The 27802-nt window shown below is 51.6% G+C and overlaps 1 protein-coding gene across 2 annotated transcripts; it reads right to left on the bottom strand.

Annotated features, from left to right (window-relative positions):
• Positions 1–387: 387 nt before the first annotated feature.
• SHMT1 (serine hydroxymethyltransferase 1) lies at positions 388–26535 on the bottom strand. 2 transcript variants are annotated; one of them, XM_007080767.2, is made up of 12 exons: positions 26259–26535; positions 18972–19086; positions 17461–17606; positions 14686–14801; positions 14160–14320; positions 9681–9762; positions 8613–8825; positions 6485–6601; positions 4721–4843; positions 2553–2669; positions 1856–1966; positions 388–1535 (listed from the first exon to the last, which is right to left on the bottom strand). In XM_007080767.2, the coding sequence occupies exons 2-12, from the start codon at positions 19065–19067 to the stop codon at positions 1363–1365; spliced, it is 1455 nt and encodes a 484-aa protein (XP_007080829.1). In that variant the 5' UTR covers positions 19068–19086; positions 26259–26535; the 3' UTR covers positions 388–1362. The 2 variants fall into 2 exon arrangements, with proteins under 2 accessions (XP_007080829.1, XP_042822538.1); XM_042966604.1 differs by having other exon boundaries at positions 26373–26535.
• Positions 26536–27802: the final 1267 nt, after the last annotated feature.

The raw sequence follows: 27802 nt of genomic DNA, 5'->3' as shown, positions 1-27802 counted from the left end.
GGAGGAGCCAGGCCCCCGAACGGAAGACTGTCCCGGCAGCATGATGGCTCCCAAACTGAGGCAGAGATACGGGGACTGCTGTGTCACCCACACCCTGTGGAGTCTGCGGCCGTTGTCCCCGCCCGTGCTGGGATAGATGCCAGTAACGTGCTGGACCCTCGACCCCAGGGGCGCCTTCTGGGCGGGACCCACCGACTGCCCCACGCTGGCTGGCTACACGGGTCGGGTTAATATAAGCACCACCTTTGAAGACTGCGGTGAAAAGCATAGTCTGTGATGAATTCGTGTTTGTTATTTTGGGAAGGCTATTTTATTACCGCATGTCCCTCCGTCCACGCGTGTGAACGTGAGTCCTCTACCGCCACGTGAGCTGTGGTCGTCACCACGCGAGTACTGCGAACACGCGTGTGACGCCGGCTCCTGGGTCTGGCCGCACCAGAGTTTAACCGGAGTAAATGCCAAACAAATAGTATGAGAAGTGTACTTTTTAAGAAATTAATTTATTTGAGTTCAGATATTTTTGAAATATAAAAATTGGTTGTATTTTTTAAAGCTCTTATGATTCTTGTAGACACTCTGTGGTTACACATTCGATTGTGCTTATTAAAAATGGTCATCTATGTTTTGCACTTTGGCTCTGTGAAAAATAAAGTTTCTCTGGGAAGGTGACGCTTGGTCTCCTGATTACAGGGGGGAGTTGCTTATCCGGCACAGGGAAGGAAAGCCATCTCTCCTCAGCCGGTGCTTACACCTGATGGGCCCTGGTACCCTCCGGGGGTGGGGGGCGAACGAGACCGTTTCCACGACACCCTGAGTGCCACGGGGAAACTCCCACCATACTGGTTGTCAAGACCTGGCTTCAGGATTCGCCTTCTCATTTGTAACGGTCATCAATCGGTGCTGTAGCAGCCCGCCGCGTAACAAGACATTAAGAAGAGGAAGCTTTTAGGAGCTCCGAACTGGGGTGTTTCTGTACTGCAGAGCCTGGAGGAAGCCCGGGAACTCAGAGAAGGGCGAGTGCAACTACTGGGGTCTTTCCGCTCGTCTGCCCCGGACCCAGGCTAAATAATTGCCATTTTCCAGAAGAACTGAGAGAAAGGATCAAATTTAAACTCCTTAATAACCTGTCCCAGAATTACTAACAGTGGGTCTTAAACGAATTTTGATTTCTGGAGATAATGTGAGGAAAGTCCAAAAGAAACCCCCTCAGAGGGCATGAAGTTGACCCAGCCTGGTCCCGCGTGGCGCAGCTCTCCTGTCTCCCCACGAGGGCACCAGGTCCTCGAGCAAGCGGTCCCTGTGCAGTCCCGACAGTCGGGTGCCGGGCAGGTGCCCACGGGCAGGTGGGGGCTGGCAGCTCCTCTAAAAGGCAGGCAGTCCAGGCAGAGGGAAGAGAGACGCGAAGCTCTCCACTTCCTCCCTGAGAGCCCTGACGGCCCTTTGGTGTTTCTCGTCCCCGGCCAGTTTCTCCTTGAACTCCTTCAGGGTGGTTCTGGCACCAACGTCGTCCTGAATCTGCAGAGTCAGTTCTATCCCTGCGCCCGCAAGAGACAGAACGGATCCCCTGTGGGCTCACAGTGCCAGTGCGGCAGCCCCACTGGGCCCGGGAGACACTCCCGAGGCCCGGGGGCATGACAGCCTTAGGTGTTCACGTCACCCTCGGAAAGGATTCTCGTGTGCCCCCTTCCTTGGGCAGGACAAGTTACAAGCCTCTCAGACTAGATGGGCTGCTAAAGTGATCTTTGCTGTCTCGTCCCCAGCGCTCAGCCCTGCTCAGCCACAATCAGAAACTACACACACACACACACACACACACAGAGTCTAAAGTGGCAAACCTCTGACCCTTTCTCCTTACCTCTGTGAATAAACTGGGCCACTTTTTGGAACTCTTTTTCCAAAAATCCGCGGGATGTCAGTGCCGGAGTCCCCAGACGCAGTCCGCTGGGCCGCAGTGCGCTTTTGTCACCTTCAAGACAAACGGGCTCTGTCCTTTGGCTGCACCCAACTCCCCACTGACCCCTGTGCATTTAAGAAGACAGCTGGCCAAAAAACTGGCCTGTGGGTGCCCACTGTATCTCGGAAGCAGAGCGCTGCTGATTTAAATGCCAGAGGCGGCACAAAGGCACAGGAGACGGCCGCACGTTGTGGCCACTGTGATGAAACAGCAAGGAGGTTGCCTTCAGTGGCATGACCTCCCAAAAGGGAGGCTAGCATCCTTGTGAGTCAGGGATGCATCACCCACATTCTTTTTACAACCCCCTGAGAAACCCAGCCTGTTCCAGAGGCCCCTGCTTCTCTTCTCCAAATGCCTGTAGCCCCTCCGAGCAGTCCACCTCAGTCCCTCCCTCTCTGTGCCTGGCAGGGTTAGAGCTGCATCAGAAGGAGCAGGCCAGAAGAGAGCCAGGATTTTGCCCCATGCCATACGGTGTATGTGCCCCTTGAAAATCCCTTGATGTCTGTCCCCAGAGCCAAACTATCATCGGCTACAACTCTGGCCAAAAGAAATCTAAGACGGGAGCGGTACAGAAGAGAAGACCAGCAAAGATTCTTACCTGGACAGGTGTTCTTATTGCAGGCTATAGAGCAGGCTTCTAGTACCTTCTCGGCCCTGCCACCATCCGTGCCTTTGGAACGGAGATCCACGAGGATCAAATGGTTGTCAGAACCACCTGGAAACCAAGTTGGACATGTAGGAATGTGGAAAGCTGACTCCCAGGTGAAGGAATCTCTCTTCCTAAGAAATGAGGGTAGGGATCAAGGAGGCTAAAGCAGATGTGATGAGGAAGGTGAGCACCCCCACCACGTGTCCTGAGAGACTTTAGTCCCATGCTAAACAAAAGATGCCCCAGGACCTAAGAGGTGATAGTTTACAAAGGGTACCTGGTGACTGGGAGCAGGTCCTTGAGCCCGAGGGGAACCAACGGTAGCTTTCCCAGCTTAGGCTGCCCAGCGCCCTGACCCAACACATGAGGATATCGAGGCCACTAGAACTTTCTGGAACTGGACCAAGGCCACCAGGGGTCTTCCGAGCACCTGGATCTTTCCACTTTGAAATCTCATTAATCCCGGGCCCTTCACTTGGACAATAGCAATGACTTCAAAGGTGCGGGACCCCACAGTCCAGAGATTAAACCACGCCCTCACGCTTGCTGTGGCTTTAGGCAGCTCGACATCTGGGAACCTCAGACGCCCATTTGCAAAATAAGAGCGATAATTCACGAGGCTGTCGCCAAGTTTAGATAAGGTGCCACGTATAGCACTTTGCCCATACCAGGCACAAAGCAGGTTATCACGAACGCTGGCTCCTGGGCTTACGGTCGCCACTATCTGCTTCGGCCATCTGCACCGTGTCCTCAGAGGAGAGTGAACTGGGGGTGGGGGCAGCCCTGGGAGCTCAGGAAAGTGGAGACCTCTCCCGAGATTGACGTGAGACTTTGGGCCTCGCTGGGCTGAGGGGCTGCCGTCTGCTGTCTGTAGCCACAGGGACATTGGTCTAACTCCTTGTAGTGCCAAGTGTGGGTCCCACGCCAGCTGGATGGAAATGCAGGATACAAACACCCCCAACCAACCTAGACCTGCCGAGTCACAACCTGTATCTTTTAAAAATTTTTTAACGTTTATTCATTTTTGAGAGACAGAGAGGGAGCAGGGGAGGAGCAAAGAGAGAGAGACACACACAGCATCCGAAGCAGGCTCCAGGCTCTGAGAGGTCAGCACAGAGCCCGACACAGGGCTCGAACCCACGAACCGGGAGATCATGACCTGAGCTGAAGTCGGACGCTTAACCGACTGAGCCGCCCAGGCGCCCCTTCACAACCTGCATGTTAACAGGGTGCCTGCGGTATTGGTGTGCACATCCATGTCTGACAGAGTGACCTAAGGGACCCTGAAGGTCGCAGCCCACACTGAGATTTCTAGGGCTTTCTAACTGAAAGAGGCAGAGGATGAAGGACAAAGAAAGGGAAGAGGAAGTGAAGCGAAACGGAAAACGGGTGCTCCCGAGACCTGCTGAGGAGACAGCGTTTGTCCCAGCTCTGCTGCTCACGACTAGTCTGGTGGGGAGCCCACTCCTCAGGCCGGGGCCTGAAATCCCCGTAAAGGGCCGCGGGCAGGGAGTAGGCACCCGAGTCAGTGGCCTACCAGGACTCGCTTCCCTAGACCACCCCACTGGCAGCATCCACAGCGGCCTTGTGAGCAGAAGTCTGCCAGAAAAATGCCGTCCTAGCCGTAAAACGCGCAGGGACAGAAGCGACCGCACCCCCCCGAGCGGGCCCTCACCCGGAAGGTCCATCTCACGGGGACCTTACTCAGCACCACCAGCTTTTGTATTCAAGCAGACATGGATAGAATGCTGCCATGAACTCCTACTGGGAAGGCCTGTTGTACCCGGGCCCTCGGGGGTGAGTGGAGACACCCCCGTGGGACGGCGTGGGGCATCGCTGGGGAGACTGCTCTGGGAGCCTGCTGTGTTCCAAGCTGTGACTGTGCCTTCCACCAGCCGTGTGACCACTGGTACCGAACCTTTCTCGGTTGAGCCTCAGGTGGGCCTTCCACAAAGCTCTCCTGAGGACCCGTCGCGTCACATGCCAGCGACAGATGATGCACAGCCGTGGCTGCAGCGCCCAGGCCTAGGTGCGAGGTTTAAAGTGCCACCCCTAGGAGCAGGGGCACCCCCGTCCCGGGGTCGGTGGGGGGGCCGTCCAGCACTTTCTGTTGGTACCTGTTACCACTTTGTAGCCCAGCTCCATCAAGGTCTCAGCCAGAGCCCTGCAGTTGGCCACCACCTGGCGCTGGTACACCCGGAATTCCGGAGTCATGGCTTGTTTCAGGGCCACGGCGACCCCTGGCGGGAAGAGAGAAGGGGTCAGGAAGGCAGGAGGGGACCAAGAGACCGACCAGGAGTTCAAGAACACCGCTTGCTTCCACTCAGGCCTCCTTGCTTTTCAATATCACCAAAGAGGGGGTTCATAGTCCCCCTCCACCAGATGATACGTAGTTTTTTAATGCTACAATTAACCAGCTGAACCCACAGGCCTCTCCTCTTTGAGGAGGTGCTTTTGAGGTAGCCTTTCTCCAGGCCTGGGAGTCTTGTGCTAGTAAGATCACCACAGGAAAGCAGTTCTTAAGCAAGATGGGTTTTACGGTCCTTTGCGAACATGAACACTCAGCTGCCCCAAAAAGCTTTTGCTCTGATGCCAGATCACGCAGATCCGAAAAGATCAGAGGCCCGGTGAGAGGTGCAGACCTGTTTGCCTGCACGTCCAGACTCCTCCGGCACCTTGGTCAATCCCAAGGGCTGTTCAAGGGGGCACAGAAGGTGAAGGAGAAGGCAAAAGACGTGTGCCTGAGCGCTGGCGCAGAAGCCTCTAATCGGTGTTGGTGGAAACGACAGGAAGGGGCCCGGAGCGCCTGCAGGGTGGGTCACCCCATCACCCAAGAGTTGAAGAGACCACGGACGTGGAGTTTGTAGGTGTAAAGGGAGAAGGGGAGACACCAGTGGAGACCCACCCCCTCCCTGCTCCCAGGGGCCTAAAATTCACCACTCCTTGCTTCCCCCACTCCCCTCCTTCGAAACACCAGTGACGTTCGGGATGGAGACCATACGCCTTCGTCCTGGGCTCCTCTGCCAAACTGCTTGGTTCCAAAGACGACACTGGAATAACTCTGATCATCACACATTTCCTAAGCTGTCTGTACAGGAATGGAATGGCTCGATGACAGCCTGCTGGGTGACCGTGCCATCGGACCCAGGCGTTTCCCACGCGGCCTCAAGGCCAGCAGTGCAAGGGTCAGGATGTCAGCGGACAGGCAACGTGCCCTTGCCGGGTTTGGGTGCTAATCGCCCACTCCTTTTGCCGTGCCTTTTTCTCGTTGCTAAATCCCCTCCCCATTGTTTTTTTTTTTTTTTTAATTTTTTTTAACGTTTATTTATTTTTGAGACAGAGAGAGACAGAGTATGAACAGGGGAGGGTCAGAGAGAGAGAGAGGGAGAGGGAGACACAGAATCTGAAACAGGCTCCAGGCTCTGAGCCGTCTACACAGAGCCTGACACGGAGCTCGAACTCACGGACTGCAAGATCGTGACCTGAGCCGAAGTCAGATGCCCAACCGACCGAGCCACCCAGGGGCCCCTCCCCGTTATTTCTTAAAGCTGGCCACACCCACTGTACGGAAGCTCACCCAATACGGTTCTGCCTACGGGTGGACGTACGTGTGGAGTGGTCATCGCTCGCTCCCCTTGTCCCTGACACCCGTCGCCAGTTTCCCTTTTCTCGCTCGTTAGCATCTCCTGGACAGAGATGTTCTAGTTTCTCCCCGATGTGCAAGTCCTGGTACACACTTTTGGTGGACAGGTGAGGTGGGAACCAGGGGCCACGGATGAGCAAAGTTAGGAGGACCCCTAGCTTGCGTGGGGCTGTCATGGATGAGGGCGCAGCCCCAGGTGCCATCCAAGGGCTCCGGGTGGGGTTTGGTGGCATTTTACCAGCAATGGCGTGGTTGTGGGGACCTCCCTGCAGGCCCGGGAACACGGCAGAGTTGATGAGCGACTCCAGGTTGTACAGCGTCTCTTTGCCGGTCTTGGGATCCACGCTGCGCACTCCTGGATGAAGAAAAACAACAGAATGGGAACGTGAGACGGGCTGTCCCCTCTGTCTTCTCCCTACCCGGACTCAAACCCAGAGTGCGCTAAGCACAAGCCTGGCCTCTAGTGCCGGATGGTACAGAGCAGAGGGGCCCCTTGCTTCCGGAGCGGGGGCAGACCACCCTCTGTACATGAAATCAAAGGACAGAAATTTCCCTCCACAAAGGGGCGCCAGGCTGGCTCAGCCAGTACAGCATACGGCTCTTGATCTAAGGGTCCTGAGTGCAAGCCCCATGTTGGGCGTGGAGCTTACTTAATTTAAAAAAAAAAAAAAAAAAGAACTGTTAAGGATCGAACTCCCATCATTCCTCTGGCATCTGGGTGACTCAGTCAGTTAAGTGTCTGACTTAGCTCAGGTCATGATCTCACAGCTCATGAGTTCTAGCCCCACGACTGTCTCTGTGCTGACAGCTCAGAGCCCGGAGCCTGCTTCTGAGTCTGTGTCTCCCTCTGTCTCTGCCCCTCCCCGGCTCGTGCTCTGTGTCTCAGTCTCTCAAAAATAAACATTAAAAAAAATACAATTAAAAAAAAAAAAAGGAAATTTCCCCACACTGAGATCGTAATGAAGAATGTGCCTTGGGCGTATTTCCTCAAGTGTCCAAGAGAGCAGTCTTCCGAGACGACTATGTTGAAGGACAGAAGACTCGTTTATATAATGATGTATATTATATGATAATGGCTCTAATAAGGAATAGGATTCCTTTCTGAAACAAAGTTAATCATCAGTTGTAGGAACTACTGTCTCTACAGAGCTGCTTGTTAGCCACGAACCGTGCGAGGCACTTTACATTAAGGTTAATTCATGTGCTCCTCCCAAAGGTAGTCTGAAGGGATGGGTGCTATTATTACGATCCCCTCTCTGGAGGTGAGGAAACGAGGCACAGAGAGGCTGCACAAGCAGCCCGGGATCACAGAGGGCGTCCGTGGAAGATTCAGGAGTTGCTCAAGGTGCAGCAAATCACATCAGTGCTCAGTGGGAAGAAAGGAAGTTTCTAGGCAGGTGGGACTGGCCACCTGCCTTGAACCGTGGGTACAACCGAAGAAGGTCCTGAGACAGCAGGACCTGAGAACGCTAGCGGGCATATGGGTGTGTCCAGTCCTGGCCAGGGGGCTAGGCAAGAAGGCCGCAGGGGAGAGAGACCCAGTCACCCAGGGGCTGGTTTCTCTGCAGGTGCGTGGGGATCCGGTCTCATCATGGGCCAGATGATCTGATCACAGGTCTGGTTTTCCCAAGCACGGGGAATCCCCAAATAAAAGGAGTGCTTACATGTGGGTTGGAGGCAGTCAACAGAAATTCCTCACTAAAAGGACTAAAGTGGTAACTATGGTTTATACATCAGCGTCTTGCGCTTTGATTACTGTGAGTCCTTCTCTGGGATAGGCGTCCTGGACCACAGCGAGGTCACCAGAATGACGCTGCACCACGAGGCCTTCTGGTAGCCCCTGGCCAGCCTCGCATGTCTTGTTTTTGCTACAGTGCCTGCCCCTTGTGGGCAAGACTAGTCGACCCATGGCACAATACCTTTCCTCCTTTTCCAGGACCCAGATGCCCAAGGAATGAAGTAAGAGCTGTGCTCAGGGCTTCTTTCCAGATCTCTTCTGCAGACTGATCGCCCCCTCCTTAAGTAGTTTTTTTTTTGTTTGTTTGTTTAAGTTGATTTATTTTGAGAGAGAGAGAGAGGTGGGGAGGGACAGGAAGAGAAAGGGGGAGAGAGAGAATCCCAAGCAGGCTCTATGCAGTTAGCGCAGAGCCCAACGTGGGGCTCGATCTCACGAACTGTGGGATCGTGACCCAAGCTGGAACCAAGAGACGCTTGACCGACTAAGCCACCCAGGTGCCCCCTAACTAGCTCTTTAAGGGACCCTTCAAGGGACCCTGGGTTTTCCTAGCTTCCCGAACCGAGCATGCACCCCAGAGGAGAAAGGCCAACGCCAGCAGCCCGCCAGTACCCCACGCCCCGGAGCATACCTCTCCTGTAGAAGATCATGCCGGCGCGGCAGCCTCGCAGGGTTTTGTGGGTGGTGGTGGACACCACGTGGCAGTGCTCAAAGGGGGAAGGCACCACGCCGGCAGCCACCAGCCCGCTGATGTGCGCCATGTCGGCCATGAGATAGGCCCCGTTGTCGTCTGCGATCCTCCTCAGTCGAGCGTAATCCAGGTTTCGGGAGTAGCAGCTGGTCCCTGAGACGGCAAAGGTGACAAAGTCGAGTCAGAGATACCCACGGCCAGCTGAGAGTCTCCCGGAGCGCAAGCCTGCACGCGGGCCTCGCGATGGGCATATTCGAAAGCTTAGAGATTTCTCCCTCCAAAACCCCCGAGAACGGAAATGAAAAACACCCTCAAAAAACATCCTTGTGGGGGTGCCTGGGTGGCCAAGTCGGTTAAGAATCCAACTCCGGCCCAGGTCATGATCTCACAGTCCGTGGGTTCGAGCCCCATGTCGGGCTCTGTGCTGACAGTTCAGAGCCTGGAGCCTGTTTTGGATTCTGTGTCTCCCTCTCTGTCTGCCCCTCCCCTGCTCACGCTCTGTCTCTGTCTCAAAAATAAATAAACATTAACAAAAAAATTAAAAACAAAAAAACATCCTTATGTGCCGAAGGCAACCACTCTGACCTGCCTCTTCAGGCCACGTGCCTCTTCACGGTGGTTGGGATGGCCCCTAACTATTGTTATTTCCTCCATCAGTTAGTCAAGCATTCACATTTCTAAAGTTTTTATTTATTTAAGTAATCTCTACAACCCAACACGGGGCTCGAACTCACGACCCTGAGATCTTGAGCCACGTACTCTGAGCTAGCCAAGTGCTCCAGGAGTTAACATTTCTGGATGCTTCTCTGATAACAGCCTCAGATCTTTTGCCACCTAGTACTAAAGGTGGCAAAACAGATATTTGTCCCGAAAGAAGAGAATATACTTAGACCCAAGAAGCCCGGCTATTCGAGGCAGAGGCAGCGAGCTGGGGAACATCACATCTTCATTTTGTAATAGGCAAGGGGGCTGCTACAAATACGGTGCCTTTACCCCCCAGCTCATCACCTGCAATAATCAGCTTCGGGTGGAAGAGGCGGGCATTTTCCTCCAGTTGGTCATAGTTGATGTAGCCAGTGTCTGGGTTCACCTGTGGAATGTGACGGAGACAGCAGGCTCGGGCTGCGTCCACCACACCGTGCCTGCCCTCCCACCGGGACTCGTGCCAACTCTCAAGGGTAAGATGACTTCCTCCACCTGCCCAAAGCTGTTCGCTCCACTCCACCATGGACACAGGAAAGACGTCCCAGAGCGTGACTTGAGGGCAAGGTGGGGTACCGGTGTATGTGGCCTGTGCACGTGGCGTGGACAACCAGGTATCGCCTATGGAGGCAGGATGCCCTGAGGGGTCCCGAGAGGAAAAGTGAGCCCCCGCCTCGGGGTTCTTCCGGGAAGGAGAGGGAACCAAAACGCCACTGCAGAGTGAAACAGGAGCCACAAACATGCACCGCACAGGGCAGGTGCTAAGACACTGTTACCTTCGGGAATGAGACGAGATGCTAACACCTCTTCTAGTCCCAGGTACACAGAGGCAAGAGGAAGAAATAAGGACATAGGATTAGGAGACGCACAAAGCTGACATTACTCACAGACGCGATGACCGCCTACCTGGGAGATCCAAGCCTCTAGGGACAAGCTATTAGAATTAGTAATTGAATTTAGCAAGGTCACTGGATGTGGAGTCAAAAGCCAAAAACCAGTTCTATTCGTCCATATAAGCAGCAAAACATCGGGAAGGAAATTTTAATAAGAATAATATTATATTAAGGGCGCCTGGGTGGCTCAGTCGGTTAAGCCTCTGGACTCTTGATTTCAGCTCAGGTCATGACCTCAGAGTTCCTGAGATGGAGTCCCGAATCAGGCTCTGCACGGACAGCGTGGATTCTACTTGGGATCCTCTCACTCCCTCTCTCTTTGCCCATCCTGCCCCCCCCAAAAGCAAACATTTAAAAAATAATATTATTGGGGCGCCTGGGTGGCTCAGTCAGTTAAGCGTCCGACTTCAGCTCAGGTCATGACCTCGCAGTCTGTGAGTTCGAATCCCGCATCGGGCTCTGTGCTGACCGCTCAGAGCTTGGAGCCTGCTTTGGATTCTATGTCTCCTTCTCTCTGCCCCTCCCCCGTTCGTGCTCTGTCTCTCAAAATTAAATAAATGTAAAAAAAAAATTTTTTTTAAATAATATCACATTAGTTTCAAAACCCATAAAATATCTAGCAAAAGGTATACCAGACCTCCATGCAAAACGTTACTGAAAGAAATTTTAAAACACAAAAAATTACAGTGATTAAGGCAGCACGAGCTTGTGGAAGGACAGTTTGACAGAACAGAAGAAGGCCAGAAACAGAAGCCCTGTGACAGGGGGTCGATCCGATCCATGACAACAGCAACATTGCAGGGAAAGAATGGTCTTCCGGTAAGTGGCACTAGGTCAGCCGGAAAAAAGAGTGTTATCTGACCCCCACTCTACGGTCCCCCACAGAAATCGATTTGAGATAAACCATGGACCCATCTGGATGTGAAACATAAAACTTTTTTTTTATATTTATTTTTGAGAGCAAGTCGGGGAGGGGCGGAGAGAGGGGGACAGAGGATCCAAAACAGGCTCTGTGCCGACAGCAGGGAGCCCGATGTGGAGCTCGAACTCACGGATGGGATGGCGAGATCGAGACCCGAATCGAAGTCGGTTGCTCGACCGACTGAGCCACCCAGGCGCCCTGCTTGGCGACACAGTTCTTAGTAAATTCAGTGTCTTAAAGTTGTGTTACATCATTTGTGCCAAGGGGAAAGTACAAGTCAAAGGGAAAGATTTTAGGGGAGGGGGCATGGGAGCTCTCTGGGGAGGAGGTGGTAAGAGAAGCCTTGGGTTCTGCACCCCTACCCCGTGGGGGGAGAGACTCGGGGATGGCCGCCGCCCTTTCCAAAGGAAAAAAGCGCTTCCAATTAAACAGGATTACAGCAAGTTGTGTGCAGCTGAGACATCCTCTGGACAGGCGGGCTGAAGGTTTTGTTTCAAATGGAATAAACTGGTTCTGTCACCTGAACTTGGCAAAGAAACTGTTACCTTGATGAAAATCAACAGCCAACCCACAGTAAAAAAAAAAAAAAAAAAAAATGGACATAATTCTAAAAAAAATTTTAAAAGAGAATTACCCCCCCCCCCCAAAGTGTGTTGCTATTCTCCCACGTTTTCCTCTTTGAACTTGCAGGATTTTTTAACAAGGTTTTTCTCTTTTTTTAAGTGTTTATTTTTGAGACAGAGAGAGAGAGAGAGAGAGAGAGAGAGAGAGAGAGCGAGCTCACTTGAATACACATGCTAGCAGGAGGGAGGGGCAGAGAGAAAGAGAATTCCAAACTATCAAAACACAGCTTGATGTGGGACCAGATGCTTAACTGACTGAGCCACCCAGGCACCCTAGAACATTTTTCTCTTTTTAATTTTTTTAATGTTTATTCTTTTTTGAGAGAGACACAGAGCGTAAGTGGGGGGAGGGGGAGAGAGAGAGAGAGGAGACACAGAGAGGGGCTCCAACTCACGAACCGCGAGACCATGACCTGAGCCAAAGTTGGACATTTAACGACTGAGCCACCCAGGTGCTCCCGGTTTTCCTCTTTTTTTAAAAACCCTAATCATTCCAACTCTTCAGCTCGGGCCATGATCTCACAGTTTGTGGCTTCGCGCCGTGCATCGGACTCTGTGCTGACAATGAGGAGCCTGCTTGGGATTCTCTCCCTTCCTCTCTCTCTCTCTCTCTCTCTCTCTCTCTCTCTCTCTCTCTCTCTCTCTCTCTCTCTCCCTTTCTCTCTGCCCCTCCCACATCTGCACCCTCTTCCTTTCAAAATAAATAAATAAACTTAAAAAAAAAACCAAAACCCTAAACATTCGACAATAAAACAGCTCCAGGGAGAATTCACAGGCATTTGTAAGAAACTTCTGAGGGGCCAGAGAGGTGCAAAGGGACAGGAAGGAAGCTTAGGACGTTTGGAGAGGGGAATGGTCACAGAGGAGAGAGGAGGTGACAGAAGGCTCAAGGTGCTGTTTCCCCCTGGAGAGATGAAATGCCTGGCCCCGTGTGAGGCGGCTGCCAAAGGGTGGGAGAGAGCCCCAGGGTGAGGGAGAGAGCCCCATGGCGAGGGCAGAGCTGGGAAAGGCTGGGCAGGGAGGCAGCCTGGTGGGCAGAGGAGGGGCGTGGCAGCTGCTGCTGGAGCCCAGTCAGCTCTGTGTCCTCCTCCCTGCACAGGGCCGGTGCCCACAGCTGGCCAGGCTCCTAGGCCCCTCCTCTCTACACCCCTGCAGGCCCACCACCAGGGGAGCCTCTACCCTCCACCCACAGAGGGGGCTACAGCCTGCACGGTGTGTGTCAAAGACGCGGAGACGGGGGTGCTGAGCCCGCTGACACCCAGAAGAGCCTCTTGGGTAATGGAGGACATTACGCTAAAGAGTCAGGCTGCCTAAGGCCGCGTATGAGACCAGAACACCAGCCCGGGGTTCCGCTCCGCCACCGCTCTTTCCGTAGGGAGAGAAACTGTAGAAACTGGCTTTTGAGTTCCATGCGCAAAGGCAGAGCACTGTCTTCCTCCTGTCACGTTTCAAAATCCATCTTCGAGGGGTTGTCCACTGTTGGCCAATGAGGACACCCCTGGTGCGAAACACCTCAGCTTTCCATGAAAACAAGCGGACCGTCACCTGCACCCCAAAAGCACCCGTGCGACGACTAGGACTGAGCCAAAGGCTAACACACGGCGAACAGTCAAGGGCAAGCAACAGAGACCGCGAAACGCCAAGATGAAACACTGGCTTGACTTCCATGCGTCTGACACTCAGCCGAGCATAACGAGGCACCGCGACCTTCGCTCGCCGTGGGACACGTGAACCCGCCTGGAGCGGCCCGCTGGGCAGCGGGCGCCACGAGGAATTGGCTCCGGGACAGGAGGAAGAGTCACCACGTGCACAGACCACCCCACAGGCACGCGTGCTGGTTACTGCTTTCCTCCCCATCACCGACCGTGAGCCCACGAGCGTGCCATGCACCGTTCGACCAAACCATTTATAATGACAAGGGCCCCCCTCGAATATGCGCCAGTCCCACGCGGGGCACGTGGCTCGTGCAGGCTGTGGCTAGCTGACAGGTGTGCGAGGGGCGGCAGGGTGCACAGGCCCCCTGTTCCAGGATAGCCACCGTCCTGGGCTGGGGCGCGGGGGGGTGCTGCCCCGGGGGTTCCGAGCAGGGCTGTCCCCGGGGGCCCTGGCTGCAGCTGGGCCTTCTCTTCAGCCGCCTCCCTGACCCGTGTCCCTGTGCTTCAGCTGCCCCCTGGATGCCTGAGGAGCCGCTGGGGCTGTGGGGGCGGGGAGTGGGGTGACAGCAAAAGGTGGGGACTTCCTTTAGCGCCTGACGAACAGACTGCCTGTTCCTACAGGTGCAGCCAAACACTGGAGGCTTTCTGAGCCAAAGGACAGCAGAGCTAATGGAGAGAGACCCCCCTCTTACCTTATAGGGCATAGACTCAAAAAAGATGGACGTAGCAGAGATTTTCTTCTTGTCTGTCATGAACCCGTGGGTCAGGTGGCCCCCGTCGGGCAGGTCCAGGCCCATGATGCGCCCGTGGGGTTCCACCAGCGCGGTATACACGGCGAAGTTTGCCGGGGAGCCTGGAACACAAGACCAGACGCGGTATGGTGACTTCTGCCCACGAGGCCCCAAGCAGGACCCCAGAGCTTGGCCACTAGGCAGGCCATCAACCAGGAGTGGACAGAACAGGCCTGGCCACCACTGTGCACCCCCCACAGCGCCACGGAGGGTCCCCTGCAGCAAACCCCCCCGAGAATAAGGGACAGGTGTTCAGGAAGGGTGAGTCAGGTGGACGCCAAGGTTGAGGGAGAGAGAGAGATGTGCTGACCCGGGAGGGGCTTATCCTGTTTTTTACTTCGTCTGTGGGCAGAGTCCTTGTTAAGACTCCTTTGGGTGAAAGGCGGCCCTGGGAGACTGGCAGGCAGGAGTCTGCCCAGGCAATTACCTGAGTAGGGCTGGACATTGACCCCCCAGCATTGGGGGTCCAGATCATAGACCTGTAGCGCCCGCTTCTGACAGAGGATCTCCAGCTCATCGATGAACTCGGTCCCGCCATAATACCTGCGGGAGAAAGCAGACTTAGGCCCCCCTCCGGCCCCCAACCTCTGTGCACAGTACAGAGGCCAAAGAAGCTTCAGGCTGGGACAGAAGAATAAAAGCAGAGAGAAGCAGTAAGAGCACGTACCCCGAGCCCCCACAACACTCATCTCCTCTCCATGCCAAGCTGGCTGTGTGACTGAGCAAGCATCACCTCATCTAGAAGGAAATTCCTTGGGTTTTTTTGATGTTTCTTTATTTTTGAGAGTGGGGGAGGGGCAGAGAGAGGGAGACAGAGGACCCAGAGTGGAGTCTGCACTGACAGCAGAGAGCCCAACGCGGGGCTCGAACTCACAAACTGCGAGACCATGACCTGAGCCGAAGTCGGATGCTCAGTCCAGGTGCCCCTAGAAGGAAATTCTGACGCAGGCTACATGGATGAATCTTGAGGACGTTACCCTTATGCTAAGTGAAATAAGCCAGTTACCACTGTATGCTTTCCCTTATAGAAGGTTCCAAGAGGAGTCCGAGTCCTAGCGACAGAAATGTGGAAAGGGGGTTTCTAAGGGCTGGGGGTGGGGTGGGGGGGTGGAATATTTTTTGTTTTTGCAGTTCTAATAAAATTATACTTGTTTCATAATTACATATGAAAATTTACCACATATTTTTTTTATCTGTATATTCATCGTAATAACTCAGTAGACCATTTGTAACACCTCTACCTGACAGTCACAGCAACCTTAAAAATTTTTAATATGTATACTAATTTCATCACAGGAAAGGACATGTAACACAATTTAAATCTGAACCATTTTTAGGCACACAGTTTACTGGTGTTAGGCACTTCACACGGCTAGGTATATTGCCGTTCTGTGTAACAGATCTCTAGAACTTTCTCATCTTGCAAAACTGAAACTCTATACCCGGACGAGCAGCAACCCCCCTCCCCGCAGCTGCTAGTAACCATCATTCCCTTTTCTCTGTGATCTAGCACAATGTCCTCCTGGTTCATCTTCTTCTTTACAGGATTTTCTTCTTCTTTAAGGCTGAAGAGGACATTTTATTATGGATATGCCACATTTTGCTTATCCATTCCTCCATTCGCCGACACTTGGGATGCTCCCCCCTCTTGGCTATTGTGAATGATGCTGTGATGAACAAGTCTTGAAACAGAAAGGCGCTTTGCTGAATAATCTGGAAGGTCCCTTCCAGCCCCACATTCTCTGTCACCAAAGAAGGGTGCGGTCTCCCCAAGCTTGAGGGACAGCAGGCCATGCTTGGGGAAGCATTGAGGACCTTCAGGAATGTCAGGGCTGCAAAGGGACTTGGCAATTAACCATCTTCCAGGGGAGCAGCCATGAGGATGGCGTTCAAGGTCATGGTGAGGCTCCGGCGCCCCTCCTGCCTTGCCTCAGACAGATGAGCCACACGCAGACCCAGATCTGGAGCGTGCAAACCTCATCGTGCCCTTTACCACGGGCCTTGGTGCAGCCTCCTTCACCTACCCAAGTCCATCTCCTGATCTGGAGGGGGGGTGAGAGTGCGACTTTGCAGTCAGGCTGCAGGACACACAAACACGAACGTGGCCATGCTCAGCCCAATGCCTAGAACACAGCACTGCATTTCACCCTCAGTTACGAGGCAACTGCTATCTTACTAACTGCCGAGAATTTTCAATTAAACGATGGCTTGCCATCAGTCAGTTTCATCCTAGTTTCAGAGATGTGAAAATGTGAAAAAGTGAGTGCTCAGGGTCGATGAAACCCAGCAAGTACTCTGGTTAACGTCAGGGCTGTTCCCAGATGCTGTCCCCAGCTCCACATGGAAATTCAGCTCTCGGGGCAGGGGATTCAGAAGCCTGATCTGGGCCTGGGATCTAAGCTGTGTTCTTCATGTTGTTTTGTCTAATCTCCCGTTTGGTCTTTCGGCATCTAGCGGCCCCACCCTGAGTCACCTCGATGGCATAAACTCAAGTGTGGTCAAAAAGGGGTTACTGAGGGGCACCTGGGTGGCTCAATCAGTTTAGCACCTGACTCTTGGTTTCGGCTCAGGTCATGATCTCACGGTTTGTGGTTTCGAGCCCCATGTTGGGCTCTGTGCTAACAACACAGAGCCTGCTTGGAACTCTCTGTCTCCCTCTCTCTCTCCGTCTCTCCCTTGCTCATGTGGTGAGCTCTCTCTCTCTCTCACACAAAGTAAATAAACTTTAAAAAAACCAAACATGAATATAACTTCCTGTGGTTCTCAGATCACGGCACAGGTAAACCCAACATTCCATGCAGCGACGACAGGTTGAGTTGTCACTTCCAGGTCACTCCCGGTACAGATTTAATCACTCACAGAGCAGCAACCTTCCACAGAGCCACTCAGGGCACTGACCTTTTTTTCTAGAGGCTCGACAGTGGCCCAGCAGCTCCAGACTCCTTATGGACTGGCCTGTTATTCTAGAGAGCCCCCACAGGGACTCGTAAAGGACCCTGAGTATAGCTAGCTGTTCTAAGAATATCAGCACTAGAACATGCTGGGAATCGCAAACGAGTTACGACGGGACCAGCGCGGAATAGAAATCCCCACAGTTGAGTGCTTTGCTGTTTTCTGACATGTCCACATTGTTTGGACTCTGTTCGGACCCAGGAGCCCACGTCACTGTGTCAGAAGCAGGCCTTCGGTGACAGTCACATACCTCTGCCCTGGGTACCCTTCAGAGTACTTGTTATTTAAGCAAGAGCCCAGAGCCTCCAGAACTGCTCGGCTGGCGAAATTCTCTGAGGCGATCAGCTCCAGCCCAACCCTCTGCCGGTTACTCTCCTTCTTGATGATGTCGTAAACCTGAGATCAGGAGAGACAGTGAAAGTCTGGACGTTTCAGGTTAGCATTTTGCTCTGATCAAAGCAATAGCCTATTAAAGCGAAGACGCACCATTAAAGATTTGCATTTTACCCCCGAAAGCAGACCATAAACCCTAACAACTCGACTGAGGAGACTCCCAAAGAACTTAAAGAATAGAGAGATCTTCCTCAGATTGTAGCGTTCAGGAAGGAATTACTAGAAGACAATGGATCAAGGGAAACAAAATTGAGAGAAAATGATCTTTAAAATAAGTATCCCGGGGCACCTGGGGGGCTCAGTTGGTTAAGTGGCTGACTCTGGCTCAGGTCTTGATCTCGTGGTTCATGAGTTCAAGCCCCGCCTTGGGCTCTGCACCAAGAGTGTGGAGCCCACTTGAGATTCTCTCTCTCTCCTTCTATCTCTCTGCCCCTCCCCCAGCTGTGCACGTGTGCTCTCTCTCTCTTTCTCAAAATACATAAATAAAACTTAAAAAAAATAAGTCTCCCACCTTAAAAATCAATAAATAAAAAAAGTACCCCACCGATTTTTAATTTTACACTATCTCATTATTTTTATCCCTATGTTTCACCAAGTTTCTCCCTCCCTGAACTATATTCCTTGCTCTCCTTCCTTAAAATAAAAGTTGCAAAAAAAATAAAATAAAATAAAATAAAATAAAAGTTGCTTTGGTAAACCCACATGGACAGAAAGGAGACCACTGGTGGCCGAGGGTTGGGGAGTTTGGGGGGAGGGGGGCACGGGGGTGACTGCTCATGGGGTCGAGGTTTCTCTTTGGGGGGATAAAAGTGGTCTAAAATTGGCTGTGAACGTACTAAAAATCACTGACGTGTGTGCTTTCACTGGGTGACTTGTATGGGAAGTGAATGATCTCTTGAGTATAAAGCTGTTAAAAAAACACATACACAAAAGATGCTTCTCAGTGTCTACATATACTCCTCTGGCCTGGAAGGAAAGGGCCAAATCTCAATGACCCCTCCCCAGGCCCCTGTCCTCCAGGGCAGCCAGCACAGTGCTCTGCACTCTGCAGAAACTCAGAAATCTCCATATTTACCCACAGGGGAGGACTCTTAGCCACTTTCTCAGCCACTGCCTCTAAATCTGGCATTCTTCTACTAACAGCAAAGCTGTCCCCGAATAAGGTTTCTTTAGGGGTAGAGCTGGAGAATTAAACAAGAGCCTCTGCTTATTTGTTTAAACAAGTTTAAAGGTTTATTTATTTAAGTAATCTCTACCCTCAACATGGGGCTCGAACTCATGACCCCGAGATCAAGAGTCGCATGCTCTTCCTGCTGAGCCAGCCCGGTGCCCACCTCCGCTTTCAGAGCATCAGTGAAGACATCTCACCTCGGTGTCGCAGTCTTTGAGGGGCTGTGCCAACATCTTCTCATGCGAGGACCACAGGTCGGCATCCTTGTGAGCCCCGTTGACTTGAGTTGTCATTGCACCGGTTCAAGGTTGCCTAAAAATGTAAACGCTGCCGGCATTAAACTCAGTCAAAGCTCACGGCAACCTGTGGGTTCTCCCAAGTTGCCAACGTCCTGACATCTCTATGGCCTTTCCCTCAGAACTGCTTGGCAAACACGAAGACGAAGACATCCTATTGCAAAACCACTGTGTGGTTCCTTTCTGAACTGTGGACATCAGCTTCTTAGCCCGTGAGCAGAGAGAACTCCCCGCCCTCCCGATGAGGCCTGATCTAGCCTAGAGAGAGCCCAGGACCCTCTTCAAAACTAAACTTTTCCTGGTTACAGGGTATCCCCCCACCTAAACTAGGTGCCTTGAAGGCAAGAACTGTTAACCTTTTTTTTTTTTTTTTTTTTAATTCCCCACCCAGAACTCAGCACAGCCATACATGAAGGAAGATTTGCCAAATGCCTGAACAAACAAATGAATTGCTGACTTTGGTGTTTTTCTTCCCATTTTTCAAGTAATGAAAATGAGGCTTAGAAAAGTATTTCAGCCCGGGCTACACAGCAGGTTGGCCATGAAGGACGGACTCAAAACCCCCAAACATACATTCTAAGTACCCCACAGAGTTCCTACAGGAGCTATGAGTTGAGGCACATGCTTGCTTAAATATAAACCCTCCAGTAAAAACTACAGGTCATAGTTGCACGTCTGAAAAATCAGCAGAAAAATGGCATCCCATTAAAATATAGATGACCAGGGGGCACCTGGTGGCTCAGTCAGTTAAGCGTCTGACTTTTGCTTTCAGCTAAGGTCATGATCTCACGGTTTGTGAGTTCGAGTCCCGCAATGGGTTCTGTGCTAACAGTGCGGAGCCTGCTTGGGATTCTCTCTCCTTCTCTCCCTACCCTTCCCTCACTTATACTCTCTCTCTCTGAAAGATAAATAAATAGGGGCGCCTGGGTGGCTCAGTCGGTTAAGTGTCTGACCTCAACTCATGTCATGATCTCGCAGTTCCTAGGTTCAAGCCCCGCGTCGGCTCGGTGCTGACAGCTCAGAGCCTGGGACCTGCTTTGGATTCTGTGTCTCCCTCTCTCTCTCTCTCTCCCTCCCCCACTCACACTCAGTCTCTCTCAAAAATAAACAAACATTTAAAAAAAGTTAAAAAAAATAAACTTAAAAAAATATATATATATGAATGACTGGAAAATGCCAAGTTTCTTAACCTATGTTTCTGCAAAGAACGAGAATTTGTGAGCAGTAGGATATCCTCCGGTATTAAAGTGTAAATATTCACAGGAACTAAGCTCCCTTAATCAATAGTTGGCGGCTTTTCAGCACTTTGCCATTCATTTGGTAAGTTTGGATTTCAGTTCATTCATTTGCCAAGTATTTCTCGAGGACCTTCCCTGTGGCAACCACAGCGTTGGTACTGGGCCTGCCTCCGTGGGGCTCCCCTTGTGGGGAAGCCCAGCAGCGGACAAGACGGGTGCAGCTGGATAAAACAAGGAAAACGGCACGGAGGACAAGGCTGACCGCTGGGTCAGGGACCTATCGGTGGAGATAAATCTAGAGGACGTCTAGATGGGGAAAGCCAGTCAGGAGGAGAGAGCCCGTTTCCTGAGAGTACTGTGAAATAATAAGAAATAGATAATTAATCTCTGCTCCTAAAACCCTTGTGATGGGGGGGGCGGGGCGGTGGATGAGTGCCTTTGTCCTACTTAGGTGCCTCTGGGTGGGCTCCTGACTGGTCACCAGAAAGACCAAGCCATGAGCAGAAGCTTGGAATTTTCCATCCCACTCCCCATTCTCCAGAGAGGGGAGAGTTGCTAGAAAGTGAGCTAGTAATTGATCAGGCAGAGGTGAGGAAGCCTCTGTGAAAATTCCAAAAGTATGGGGCCCAAGGAGCTTCCACGCTGGTGAACATATCCACGTACCCGGAGGATGGTGCACCCCCAGCTCTAGGGGGACAGAAGTTCTTGCACTTGGGACCTTCCTAGACCTTACCCTAAGTATCTCTTCATCTGGCTGTTTATCTGTTTCCTGCCCTTATGGTATTTTTTATTATAGAATGAACTGGTAAAGGTAAGCAAATGTTTCCGAGTTCTGTGAGCTTAGGAAATGACTAAATCCAAGGAGGGTGGTTCACAGGAACCTCCAATGTGTAGCCAGGTCATACAGAAGTTGTGGGTAACCTGGAGACCTTCTACATCTCTGATTGGGGGGCAGTCTTCTGGGACTGAGCCCTTAACCTGTGGGGTCTGCACTAACTCCAATTAGCATCAGAACTGAATTGAACTGTAAGACCCCCCCCCCCACCACCACCACCAGTGTCACAGAATTGCTGATGTGTGGAAAACCCATGCATCTGGTGTCAGGAGGGTGGTAGCAGGGGGAGGGGGACGGGGGCATGTAGCAGAAAAGTGTAGTTTTCCTATGCAAGCTCACACACGCTCTCATTTGCTAGACAAACATTCCCGCTAAATAAAACAGGAGTCCCAAATCACAGGGATCGTCCCTAACCTCCAGGAGAGCCAGCAAGAAGAAACTACCAGTAATTGTTAACCAGGAAATTCCTAACTGGGCTTTCAAATCAGTCATTATTTTAACCCAAGCACCAGGGGATTAGAAATAAGCCACGTGAAGGGATGGTTTGGGCACCAGTGTCCAGGGAGGGCTTCTCCGTGCTGATCCCCGCACTCAAGCATGGCCAGCAACCCAAGACCCTCTGCATCGGGTCAACACACATGCCCTTGGCAGGTGGTAAACCCACCAAAAACAGCACAAGAGTCAAAATAGGCCCTCTGGTCCTAAATCTGGAAGAGAAAAGCTTTTTTTACATATTGACTACTCAAGGTTAAAAAGGACTCGAAGGTGGCAGGAAAGCAACACAGAGAAACTATTGCTCAACCGCCAAATAACTAAAGTCCATTTGGGGCCCCCCTCCTCCGAGGCAGGTCAGATCTACAATTATTCTGGGAAAGGAGTTCAGGTCCATTGTGCTCAGGACAAAGAACAGAAAGTCCCATCCGCATCACTGCTCTCACTGGCTTCCCTTCAGCAGACCACCTGCAGCCCCGTGCCTCACTTCAAATCTTTTCCTTACCGTAAGATGCTAATTCCAAGTCAGTTACCTCTGTAGCTGTGGGGGGGGGGTGGGGCGGTGGGGCTGCACGTGTGGCCCTGCCCTCCAGCTGTCCCTGCCCACCCACCTGTACCCTATACCACTCAGGATCAAGCCATCCCCCACTTGGGGTACTTAATCCACACCCTTCTTAAACCCATACTCTTGAGTCCAAACTAAGCCTTTTTCTTTTAACCATGAAGAAGTTTGAATGCTTTATTCAAACAGAGAGATCAAGATTCTTTGTTTTGTTTCAATTAAATCAATTACACCTACTATAGATCTCATCTGTGGTATCTTTGAAGTCAATTAGACCTACTATATCCTGGGGCAATCTGAATTACAGTAAGGAAGACAAAGATCTTGAATGTAAATAGCTAATTTATGTGTCAACTTGACCCGGGAGGACCAGATAGTTGATAAAACAAGAAAGAGATCCCTCTTTTAAGATGCAGAGGGAAGGTCATCCTTTTTAAGCTAATATTATATTTAGAAAAGACACGTATTTTAGAAAAGAGCATATTTTCTTGAGGTTTGGAGGTTGGCTGAAAAATAATATACCTTGAACTTTTTCCTCATTTTTTTAACTGATAAAATATACATAAGATTTACCATTTTAACCATTTTTTAATTAAAATAATTTTTATTTAAAATTTTTTTAACGTTTATTTATTTTTGAGACAGAGGGAGACAGAGCATGAACGGGGGAGGGGCAGAGAGAGGGAGGCACAGAATCTGAAACAGGCTCCAGGCTCTGAGCTGTCAGCACGGAGCCCGACGTGGGGCTCGAACTCACGGACCGCGAGATCATGACCTGAGCCGAAGTCGGCCGCTTAACCGACTGAGCCACCCAGGCGCCCCTGGTATTTGTCTTTCTATGCCATTTTAACCATTTTTTAAAATGTTTATTGGGGTGCCTGGGTGACTCAGTCGGTTAAGCTGCCGACTTGGGCTCAGGTCATGATCTCACTGCTCGTGAATTCGAGCCCCCCGTTGGGCTCCGTGCTGACAGCTCAGAGCCTGGAGCAGGATTCTGTGTCTCCCTCTCTCTCTGCCCCACCTTCTCCCCACCCCGCCCCCATGCTTTCTCTCTAAAAATATATTTTTTAATGTTTATTTATTTTTGAGAGAGACAAACTGCGAGTCGGGGAGGGTCAGAGAGAGAGGGAGACACAGAATCTGAAGCAGGCTCCAGGCTCTGAGCTGTCAGCACAGGGTGCAACATGGGGCTTGAACCTGTGGGCTGCGAGATCATGACCTGAGTGGAACTCAGATGCTTGACCTCCTGGGCCACCCAAGGGCCCCTCTAAAAAAATTTATTTTAATGTTTTTTTTTAGAGAGAGACAGCTTGCAAGAGAGAGCAAGCAAGCAGGGGAGAGGCAGACAGAGAGAGGGAGAGAGAATCCCAAGCAGGCTCCACCTTTAGCACGGAGCCCAACTCGGGGTGAGATCATGACTGACGCCAAAATCAACAGTCACACTCAACCGACTGAGCCACCAAAACGCCCCCGTTTTAACCACTTTTAAGTGCAATTCAGCGGCATTAAATACACGGACTTTGTTGTGCAACCACGTCCACATCCATCTCCAGAACTTTTCATCATCCCAAACTGCAGTTCTGGGTACCCACTGAACACCTCTCCAAGATGGTGGTCACAATTATTCCATTTCTATGAATTTGACTATTTCGATTACCTCGGTAAACGAAACCACACACTTGCCCTTTTCTGTCTGGCTTAATTCACGTAGTGCAAGGTCTTCAAAGTTCACCCGTGTTGCGGCACGTGTGGGAATTTCCTTCCCTTTTAAGTCTGGATAATATTCCACTGTATATAGATGCCACACAGTATATAGTTTATCCATTCATCCATCACTGACACTTGGGTTGCTTCCACCTTTTGGCTACCGTAAGTGATGCTGTCGTGTGCCATGAACATGAACAAATACCAAGTCCCCACTTTCAATCCTTTCGCGTCTAGACCCAAAGTGGAATTGCTGGATCATCCGGTTAATCCTATGTTTAGTTCAAAACAAGCTTTTGATGTTGAAGAGATCTACCCTACTCCTGTTATTAGCCTGCAATTAGTTCATTCATTCCTGCAACAAATATTTATGGAGCAACTCCTGTGTCCCAGGCACTGAGCTAGGAACTAAGAATACTCAATGAGTCAATTAGTCTGCTCTTATGAGGAGCAGACTAATAAACGTGGAAACAAGAAATACACAAGATAATCTCAGCTGGTGATGACTGCTATGAGGATTTAGAAGGACTATAAGGACTTAGACTGTGGAAGGCGCCTGAGCTGAGATCTCAAGTGCGAAGGAGCCAAGCTTAGGAGATCTGGGATTAGAACAAACACCTTACCCTCTGAAAGTGTTCCTCCCCTTATCGCCTTTAGTGCAAAAGCCCTAAAATGGTAAGAAATTTGACTTGTGAAGGGCCAGAAATCAGGCCCTTGTGGCTGAAGCTGGGGGAACAAAGCAGGGGCCCAAGAGATGAGACTCGAGGACCAAGGGTGCGAGCAGGGACGGGAGAACAGATTCTTCACCTTGACAGTACAAGTTTCAAACTGGGTTCTAGAAATCGGGTCTTAAGCCATTTCCTCAATCCATCTGTGAAATCTGAAAGTAACAACTACAGAAACCCATCTGGGGGAGATCAAGGGTATGTAAGAGCAGGTGGCAGACATCTCACAAGCCAGACCCCTCCAGTTCTCCCACTCCCCACCCACACCCGAGGAAACTGTGCTGAAGGCAGCCTGCCGGGTTCAAATCCTGCTCTCCTCTTCCTAACGTGCAACCCCAGTAACTGACACCTGTGTTTCTCAGTCCCCTCGTATAAAACACAGGAGTGAAGACAGTCCTGAACTGGGAGGGAGAGTTAAATGAGCTACAAGACCTACATAGAGCACATAGAACAGGCCAGGCACAGAGTAAGTACTGAAACCTACCAGCTACTATGGTTATTCAAGAAACTTGGGGTCCTTAGGGCCCTCTTTGTCACCACTCAGGAACCTGGGCTGAGCACCCCTGGAGAACACAGCCCACTGCAGCCGTAACTATCATCAAGTGCTGGATATTTCTGTTGGGGAAATACCACTCTGCACGCGTAGCACGAGCCTCACCTCAACCCCAGGGAAACAGACCTGGTAAGTGAATTTACTTACCAAGCTCCTCAGCCTCCCCACGCCTACAAATCTTCCCTGGACCTTTGCAAGTGGAACCAGCCAGAAGTCTCCTGAGGGAACTACCCTGTTGAATGCCATCTGGACGTCCCACACACAGATTCTGTGTTTCCTACTTTATAGAGAAGGAAACCGAGGCTAAGAGAGCTAAGTGGTCTAAAGTCCTACAGAGATAAGAGCCTGAATCTGAACTCGGGTTTACCTTTAGTTCCGAAGCATGTTCCCAGAACACTGCACTCTAAATGAAAGCACAAGCTGCCCACCTCCAGTGTGTGTTCCCTCAAGTAAGAAATTTAAAATGTGATTCCATAAGAACCTGAACTGGTGTTTCCAGTCTAGCAACTGCCTAAAGACACATGTTTGTGCTGGTCTCAGCGGACCAAGGGTCACTTAACTTCCAGGACCTTGAAGCACAGGGCACCAGGCCAAGAATCCTACAGTGCAACGTTTGTCTCCTAGAACAGGGGGTGACAGACTGCAGACAACAGGCGCAGCCTCTCCCCCGCGGGGATCTGTTCACACTCCAAAAGCAGAGCAGGCCATATATGCAACGGCTGGTTGAACGCACAGCCTTTGAGAGCTTCCGTTTGATTCCAGGCTCTGCCATTTTGCTATCTGCAAGGTCGCGCCTAAGTCGGCTCTTCTCTTCGAGCCTCACCTTCCTCATCTGTAAAATGGGCCACGTGATAGCACTCGCTTGCAGCGCTGTTGAGAGCATACGGTAGCGAGGTGAAGGGCTGCGCTTAAATTTAAAATGCTCTACGAGAAAACTGCTCAGCAGGGAGCGACTCCTCTAACAGCAATAAGCCGTCGCATCTGTGTCAAAGGCCGAGCCCACCAGTGACCAGAGACAGGGCATCCGGGCTCGCCGCCGTCCCACCCCTCATGCCAGGCACTAGTAAAGTGCTCCTCACCTTTTCCGGCTTCTCAGAGCCGCCGGGGGAAGCGGGGCGGAAAGGCGCACACAACAAAGCGCCCCGAGAGCGTTGGGCACACCAAGGTCCTGGCACCCAAAGCCGCCCACCTACCGGAGCGGTGTCCCGCACACCGGCCGGGCAACCCCAAGGCCCCACGCTGCTGCCGCCGCTGCCACTCGGAGACCCGCCGACCCGCGCCTGGCAGTGTGCCCGCCACGTGACACCTGCGTGTGAGTCCGGAACCCAGAACTTGGCGCGCCGCGACTCGCACACCAGTCGGTGCCCTCAGCTCCCGGCCCGGCCCCGCCCCCAGAAGTGCCCAATCAGAGCTGCGGCCCCGCCCCAAAGGCGCAGGCGCTATTGGCTGCAACGGAGCGGTGGGCGGGGCTTCCCGTCCGCGCCCGGCAGGGAAAGGCTGCGGGGCGCGACTGTTCCACTTGTCTCTGGCTGCAGGCTAGGGGAAGGGGGGATTCCTGGGCGACAGCGGAGGGCCTTTCCCTGTTAATTAGGGTAGGCCGTAGGATTAGGGGTGAATTTTGTGGCTTATATTTGACATTTACATTGTCCTATTTACAGTTTAGCAGTGTTCCTTTAACTAATAATTTAACTAGTACAAATGTGGGTTTGAAATTTTTTTTTTATGTTTAATTTTGAGAGAGAGAGAGAGAGAGACAGAGCGTGAGTGGGGAAGGGGCGGAGAGAGAGGGAGACACAGAATCCCAAGCAGGCTCCAGGCTCTGAACTGTCAGCACAGAACCCAAGGCGGGTCTCAAACTCCGAATGGGGAGGTCCTGACCTGAGCCAAAGTCCCACGCTTAACCCACTGAGCCACCCAGACGCGCCAGGGTTCGAACTCTCCATGTTTGGAGTCCTAGACCAGTCAGTTCACGGGAGTTCCATCTTCGGCAACTTTGAAGTGGAGATAATCATATCTGCCTGACAAGAGGATTAATAAGCATATCTAAAACACTTAAAGCTGTACATGACACATTATAAGGGCTCAACAAATAATAAAAACCAAGGGGCTGCACGGTATAGGGAAAAGAACTGACAAATATGTTCTCGCTGACCAAACTCCAGTCACACTCCCTGACCTTCTTTTCAGCTACTCTTTTTGGACTTCTGTATTTGTCCAATTTTAGGAAGAATTCAGCTAGGGCAATTTAAACAGAACCTCCCCCCACCCCCCATATCTGGTTGCATTCCTTATCCACCGTCCTTGATAATGTCCGATCACCCTGGCCTGGTCAATTTAACCAGAAACCCCCTTTTGGCTTCTGGTAAGGGCCCTCTTCCCGGCTTGTATATGGTTCCCTTCTTACTGTGTCCTCCCGTGGCTTTTCCTTGTGTGTGTGCACAGAGGGAGAGACAGCAAGATCTCTGGTATCTCTTCTCATAAGGACACTAATCCTATTGGATCGAAGCCCCACCTTTGTGCCCTCACTTACCCTTAATTACCTCCTAAGGACCCTATCTCCAAATACAGTCAAATTGTGGGTCAGGCACCCAAGCTATGAATTTGGGGTGGGGGAAGGAGGAAT

Source organism: Panthera tigris, chromosome E1 (assembly GCF_018350195.1).
Source record: "Panthera tigris isolate Pti1 chromosome E1, P.tigris_Pti1_mat1.1, whole genome shotgun sequence".
NCBI lineage: Eukaryota > Metazoa > Chordata > Mammalia > Carnivora > Felidae > Panthera > Panthera tigris.
This window is presented reverse-complemented; position numbering and strand designations above follow the sequence as displayed.